Genomic DNA, 7,955 nt, shown 5'->3' on the forward strand with positions numbered 1-7,955 from the left:
CCATGCTCATGCTCTCTCTCTCTCTCTCTCCCCCCGCCCTTATGCTCATGCTCTCGCTCTCTCTCCCTCTCTCCGTCTTATGCTCATGTTCTCTCTTTCTCAAAAATAAACATTAAAAAAATAAAGTATTTATTAGGTTTTGAAATCTGTAGAATTTAGAGAATCCTACTACTTAGTAATTCTTGTGCTTGCTTTTCGGGGCCACTTACGGCGTGGAACTTGGCTAACTCAAGGAGAATTAGGAGTTTTGAAGGGGTTTGTGCTTGTTCATTTTCTGGAAATTGGTCCTTTCTAAATTTAGAAAATATTGGTTGAGGAATGTGAGTATTAAATTATTCTTTTTTTTTTTTTTTTTTCAACGTTTTTTATTTATTTTTGGGACAGAGAGAGACAGAGCATGAACGGGCGAGGGGCAGAGAGAGAGGGAGACACAGAATCATCAGAAACAGGCTCCAGGCTCCGAGCCATCAGCCCAGAGCCTGACGCGGGGCTCGAACTCACGGACCGCGAGATCGTGACCTGGCTGAAGTCGGACGCTTAACCGACTGCGCCACCCAGGCGCCCCTAAATTATTCTTAAATAATCCTTTAACATAATATTTAAAATCCTTGCTTTTGTTAATGTTGACGAATGGAAGCTGTGAAATCAAACCTTACTCTAAAGGAGTGGTCCTCAGGCAAGGGACAGTTTTTGCCCCCCAAGGGAACATTTGGCAATATCTGGAGACTTTTTTTTTTTTTTTTAAGTAGGCTCCATGCCCAGCGTGGGGCTTGAATTCCCTACTCTGAGACCAAGAATCGCATGCTCTACCAACTGAGCCAGCCAGGTGTCCCTATCTGGAGGCATTTTTGATTCTCATGGCTGGATGGAAGATCTACAGTGCACTGGACAGGCCCCCACAACAAAGAATTTTCTGCTCCAAAATGTCAACAGTGCCATTCCTGAGAAGCCCTGCTCCTAAGGTCACATCACGCTTGGGGCTTTCAAAGTGAAGCTAGAGAGGGATGATTAGAGATTCCAACCTAACTACCTTCATATGGGAGGGGCCCTCCAGTGGGAATTTTCTCTTGTGGTATATACTTTTTTCCTAACTGTTTTGTTCATTGTCACAATGTTCCTAAAACATTGTTTTCTAGCAATATCTAGAAGCATACACTTATTCTTCAGAACTGTCCGTTCACCTTGTATTCGTTTTTGGCTAAAAAGAATACCTGATTTTAAACCTTGTGCAGTTGTGAGCTTGTTTTTTCACTTACAATGCCTGGCATTCCCCACTGTAGTGAAATTACTGCTTTGAGTTTCGTAGAAGAATGTTTGAGTTTTGGTGTGAATTTTTTCAAGAGTGTTTTCAGGTTTTTCTACACTCAGCTTCATTGAGATTAAAAGTCTGTTTTGATGCTGCTTTTAAATTAACATTAGAGTTATATGATTCTAATGCTATTGCTCTTAACATTAGAGTTATATGATTCTAAGGCATAGATTTTTATTTTAGTTTAAATATTGTTATTTATAGGATTATTAGGAATTTTGTTTGTTTTATATTTTGTTCTCCCCCCCCCCCCCCCCCCCTTTTTTTTTTTTTTCCCTTCAGTTAGCAGTCAGTATAGTGAACTTACCAACAATTCATTACAGGAGATTTCTTAGGGTTAACTGTTCTCCCTTAGTTAGTAAGTATTACATAGTGTTTCCTACCCTGAAAGAGGTTTCTGTACTGGGAATGAACTTTAAAAAATGCTTTGAGGATTAAATGGTCATCAGTAGTCCAAAGTGATGTCTGAGCCATTTTTAAACACCTTCTTTTACATGGCTTCTCTAAGGAATATTTTGAGGACTATTGCTTTAAAAGTATTTTTCAAAAGGAGATTGCCAAATATGTGCCAATCTGTTTTCAAATTTTTCTGTAGCTCACCAGAACAAGCTAGAAGAAATGATTAATGAGCTGGCAGTGGCAATGACAGCTGTGAAACATGAACAGGAGTACATGGAAGTCCGGGAGAGGATACACAGAGCGAGTAAGTTAATGCCGTCACTTTGCAGCAGTGTGGTGGCCATGAAATTGTGAAGGTGTATTTCTCAACAGCTTGTTTATATTTTCCTCGTGTGAATGTTTTACAAACATTATCTTACTAAAGCCTTGATTTAAAAAAAGCACCTATTCAAAGGTATCTTTTGAGTACATGTTTGTAGAGTTTTGTATTGGACTAGTTTATTATTGGGACACTAAATCTAAAGTGAAAAATGCTGCGAAGATTTAGCACGAGCTTTTAAGAGTTTTAAAAAATCTATGGTCAGCTAAGGAATATTCAGTGATAGTTTTCCTAAAGCAGAAAAGAAAAGTGTGAAATGGTTGGTTTTTAATCACATATTTTGAAATTTCTGTGCCAATATTATTATTATATGCTAAAGGTTAGCTTTTTCCCTAACATGGAACGTTTCATTTAGATAAAATAGCACTAAAATGTGAATCTAGGCAGCCACCAGGTGAAGCTCAGCTTGGGTTCTTAAATTTGTAAACTGGGGACGGGGAGTATATTTGTCTATGGAAGCAGTGATGGCTGGAAGGAACCCCATGTTTAGTCGCAAAAGCCCATGATGTAGCCTTAAGCACTATGCTGTGCTTTTGCATGTAAAATTAAGAGGTACCATATTGACACACAGACCAGATACCATATCTTAGATCCAGGTCCACATCTATGGTTCGGTGTTTTTTCATCCTCCAAATAGTTCTTGGGGGTAGATTGCACGGGAGCAAGCTTGTCTGTGAATGCAAAGTGCTTTATGTCAGGAGTCTGTTCGAGGTTGGGGTAGGGAGTGGAGAGAAGAGTGACTCTAAGGGATAGTGGGCACAGGCTGAACCTCTTGAAGGTGTGGTTTGTGTTCCCCCTTCCCTCTTACATCTCTCCTTGCCACATATGGAAATGAGCCTTCGGGACCTAGAGCACACACTTTGCCCTTGTATGGGAGAGTGATGAAAAACCACAACGGGCTGGAAAAGTGAGAGCCCCTGTTCTCGCTGATATGGAGCCCGTGTTTTCGCTGATACGGATTGGGGCGTGAGGTGGGCCAAGGCTTGTGTACATGCACCCCTGCCTCTTCCACCATGATTCCTTCTCTTTGCCTCCACTCATAATCTGTTCCTCTGGGATCACCACCTTTTCGCCCTCACCAGGCAGGGACCTATTTGTTGAGTACCTTGCTGACCACCAGGGGCCAGCCCATTCTGGGATGAGAAGGACACTGAGCAGAGTCTGAGGTCCAAGAGCTTTCATTGCTTTTTGTTTTAACCAGTTCAGACCTGATGGCTTCAAGGTTATGGGAAGTTCTTGGGAACACCACAGCCAGAGGGAGCACCTGTCTTCTGGTCTGTAGAAGACATCCAGCCTTATTCTTTCACACCTTATTTGCGCGGAGATGCTCCTGTGTTTGTTTGACAAATATAATTTTAGGCATTCTGTTTATTTTTGCAAATCAAATAGTTCCCATGATGTTGTTTGGTTTTTGTACATCTCTCTGTAGCACTTGCTCCTTAGAAATGAATGTAATGAGACTTTTTTTTTTTTTTTCTCCCTACTGCAGTGTTGTGATAATAACATCTAATAGGTCTGGCAGATGTGTGAGTAGTGTGAGGACAGTGGCTTATATACACACTTTTCTAAGCGAAGTGAAGGGAAAAATACTTCTTTTTACATGATTGGTTAATATTTTGAAGTGTTGACTCAGCCATTCCCCTTTCAGACACAAATCTTGAAAAAGCTAGTCATTCACAGGTATGCTAGATACTGGTTACTAAGTCTTCAGCAGAAGTAAACTTCATGGCATGGTTAGTACTAACATTTTAGCTTGGGTGATCGTTTAGAGTTCTAGTTAATAATGTTTTTGGGTGTGTGTCTTTTCTTACTCTGGGGGAAAAAAGCCACACTTTTTAGTAGCTAAGTTATCTTTTTGGGAACTTGTCCATTCCTTTTCACTTCTTTTTGAGGGATTGTCAGTCCACTAGCTATTTTAATTTTAGTCAGTGTCTTACAAATGATACACATATATCTAAAAATATGCACTCACTCAGCTGACTTATACTGTTACTGTCTCGCTAATTATAATTGTTTTTAGTATTGGCCATTTGTAGAAAAATCAGAAACTGCCTAGTAATTAAAAACAATTAGGGCTGTAGAATTTGATGGAAAATGTGAAAGAATATGACATAGATTGAGCTTCAGAATAAATTAGTAAAGAGTGGTCATGGCTGTTACTTTAAGGATGAGATCCTTAGCTTAAGAGTGGGGTAAATCGTGAAACTGGTTCCAGGTCGGTAGTAACCGCTAGTGGTGGTCCGTGAGACTGAGAACCTCCTGCATCTGGAGCAGGTGCCAAGTGCATCATCGATGCTCAATATTTGTTAAATACGTGTTTAAGGAGAAAGTCACTTTGACACATTTTGACTCGGTAGGTAGTGCTTTTTGGGTAACTGTATGATCTTGAAATCATCTCTTAGTTTTTTTTAAGTCCGTTTTCTGATTCAGCAAAAAGGATTATAATGTAGGAATATTTTAATGGGAGGGAGAAAGAAGGTTGTATTGGGTTTTAACCCTAGAGGTTAAAGTCACTTTTCCCCCCCTGTTCCCCATAGATAAGCGGAACAGGCTTGACCATACCCCATGAATCCTTAAGGTCCCATTTAAATCTAAAATTTTCTGCTTCTAAGTTTGTTGAGTTGCTTGGGGACAAAAGACAAAAATATTTAGAGTACTCTGAATGGTGTGCAAAATATTCCTTCCCTAAAGACTAGGATGATTTATGATGCTTATGCTTTTTTTTTTTTTTTTTTTTTGGTGTTAAATTTTGTTTGTTTGTTTGTCCTCACAGTCAACGACAACACAAACAGCAGAGTGGTCCTTTGGTCCTTCTTTGAAGCTCTTGTTCTAGTTGCCATGACATTGGGACAGATCTACTACCTGAAGAGATTTTTTGAAGTCCGGAGGGTTGTTTAAAAAGCCTTTTCCTGATGATCTCAAAATCATAATTCACTGTTTACCAAACATCTTGGTCATAATAATGTCATTAGTTTCTACATTTTTATTTTCAGAACTGTACATTCACAGCTTATGTTTCTTTATGATTAATAGATATCGGGGGAAAACACCTTTTTAGGAAAGTTATAGTGAAAATTTGACACTTGATTGGCATAATTTCTTATTTGAATTCTGCCTCCATTATATAGGCCTTTCAGAACTCAAACACTGTAAGTGAAATACAGGCATATAGTCCCTGTTATATCTATTTTCCTTTTGTTTTCATGATAAAATGCAGTTTGTTCAGACAAGTACTTTACGGATAGTACTTCACTAAAATGACTTTGGATCCCTTACCTGCAGTTCAAGTCATTAAAGATTCATTTTGTTGAGTCCTTAGGAGAAACAAGTCTGAATCTTGACATTTTCCACTCAGCCTGTTGGCAGCGCTCTGACTGGGGTGTCACCAGGTTGTTACTTTTATACCTGTCTGTCTTGTTTCTGCTTTGAAGATAAGACTTCCCCAACAACGTGTTCCCCCCCTAAATTTGTATTTTGAACCTAGGACTCAATCACCTCCAATTAGGTTGATGACACAAGCAGCTAATAACCATTTTTGGTTTCTGCCTAACCTTGTAAGAAGTCTCTCCTAAAGCCAGTTCTCTGGGTGTTGCAGCAAATGGTAGCTCTTTTCTTTCTGTGCTGGCACACCCACTTTCTCCACTCTTGGCATGTAGGAAGTGTGCATTCATGCAATTGGAAACATCTGGATTTTTGATGCCAAAGGGTTAAAGCCTCTTGGATTTCATTGCAGTGATATACAGCCACTATTTTATTTTTGATCAGTGGCATTTTGGCCACTGTTTAATTAGGGTACTGAACATCACTGTCAGTACTAGGATTTTGTTTTTGTTTTTCTTGGGTCTCTATTTTTTGGCACATGTGAATTTTGTTTTGTATAAAATGACATGACTTTCTCTTGGTCTCTGATGATGGGTTTAAAATTAAAGGCGCATCTGGTTGTGGTGTGGGGGTGATCCAGGATTATGTTGTGACTGATGTATGTTAGTTACTTGTACATTTTTTTTGGATCTTTGCAAGGGGAAAACTACAAGTAACGAGTTTTATATAATTAATTTAAATTTGTTACAGGTTTTCATGTTCAGGATAAACAATTTTTCGACCTTGGGTGAAAATACTGCAACAGTTTTAGGGTGACTGTATTTTACCTTAAGACAGCTGTTGCAACTCCAATTTTTTTTTTTTTTTTTTTTTTGGGTGTGTGTGAAAACACTTCAAAATTGAATTAAAAGATGTACATTTAAAATTGGTTGTGTATCTAATCTGCCCCAGGTTCAGTAAATAAACAATTCTTTTTAAAAACAGTCTTAGTATTCTGTTTCATATTAATGCTTAAATAACATTTGTTAAAGTACCAGCTTTCTATTCATATCACAAATGACGCATGTTCATGTTTTCTGAGTTAATCATGCCTGATAAATGTCTGTCACTTTTTTTTAATGTTTGTTTATTTAATTTGAGAGAGCTCTGGTGATTACACAAGTGAATGGGGGAGGGACAGAGAGAGAGCGGGGGGAGAGAGAATCCCAAGCAGGCTCCACGCTGTCAGCGACAACCCGACGTGGGGCTTGAACTCATGAACAACCATGTGAGATCGTGACCTGAGTCGAAATCAAGAGTTGGATGCTTAACCGCCTGAGCCACCCAGGCACCCCAAATTGTCACTTCTTAGGTTTATAAACTTGAGGATCATAAGTAGGAACCCAGTATTAGCTTTCTTTGTGTGGTTTCTTTGATGATTCATTGTAAACATCAAGTATTTTTTCATTTGGAGAAAATTGAGTTTTTTTTCACTCAAGTATGTGGTTTATGCATGTGGGAAATAAATTTAGGAAGGATTAAGTGATTTGTGCAAGGCCCTCATTGGTGGAATCAAAAACTAGTTCACTGCTTTTAGAAACTGTTCCTCTTCCTCTATTACACTAAGGGCCTGCTAAATAACAAAAGAAACTACCATTTGTTGAACACTGGCACTCTGCTAAGCCCTGTATGTGGTCTATCTCATCTATTCTCAAAACAGCCCCGGGGCGCCTGGGTGGCGCAGTCGGTTAAGCGTCCGACTTCAGCCAGGTCACGATCTCGCGGTCCGTGAGTTCGAGCCCCGCGTCAGGCTCTGGGCTGATGGCTCGGAGCCTGGAGCCTGTTTCCGATTCTGTGTCTCCCTCTCTCTCTGACCCTCCCCCGTTCATGCTCTGTCTCTCTCTGTCCCAAAAATAAAAAACGTTGAAAAAAAAAAAAAAAAAACAGCCCTTACTTTTGGTGTTATCCTAATCCTCATTTTGGAAATACGGAAACAGGCTTGGAAAGCATCTAAGGATCTGAAAATTAGTAAGTGGAGCCCCAAATGCAAATGCAAGAATGCCCTTTTCCTCAGGGTTGGTTTTCAGAACTGTGGAAGTCCCATTTTATGTATTTATTATATTATTATTATTATTATTATTATTACTTTAATGTTTATTTTTGAAAGAGAGGGAGACAGAGGATCTGAAGCAGGCTCTGTGCTGACAGCAGAGAGTCCGACCGGGGGCTCGAACTCGCGAACTGTTAAATCATGACCTGAGTCAAAGTTGGACGCTTTAACCAACTAAGCCACCCAGGTGCCCCTGGAAATCCTGTTTTATAAAACAGTTGTCAAAGGTATTTTGTTTGTGATGTGATCCTATTTCAGTGGAGACGTTGCCTCTAGCTTTTTTATCTTTCACTTCATTTAGTTTAACTGGAGTCTGTAGGAGTACTGCATATTCCCATTTATCCATCCCCAAAATATTTGAGTGACTGCTTTGCGCTATCATTTGTAGCCACTGGTTAAATAAAGAAAAATTCCCACTGTCGTGGGGTTTACCTTTCAGCGGAGGAGACGAACCTCAT

At 39.5% G+C, this 7,955-nt stretch overlaps 1 protein-coding gene across 1 annotated transcript in view; it reads left to right on the forward strand.

Annotated features, from left to right (window-relative positions):
- Positions 1–6,391, forward strand: part of TMED2 (transmembrane p24 trafficking protein 2) — a 10,030-nt gene extending 3,639 nt beyond the window's left edge. Inside the window, exons 3-4 of the mRNA XM_049619492.1 lie at positions 1,905–2,012; positions 4,861–6,391. Of these exons, the coding sequence (XP_049475449.1) occupies positions 1,905–2,012; positions 4,861–4,985 (233 nt within the window). The 3' untranslated portion in view covers positions 4,986–6,391. The remainder of the gene's footprint in view (positions 1–1,904; positions 2,013–4,860) is intronic.
- The last annotated feature ends 1,564 nt before the right edge of the window (positions 6,392–7,955 follow it).

This window comes from Panthera uncia (genome assembly GCF_023721935.1).
Source record: "Panthera uncia isolate 11264 chromosome D3 unlocalized genomic scaffold, Puncia_PCG_1.0 HiC_scaffold_8, whole genome shotgun sequence".
Lineage (NCBI taxonomy): Eukaryota > Metazoa > Chordata > Mammalia > Carnivora > Felidae > Panthera > Panthera uncia.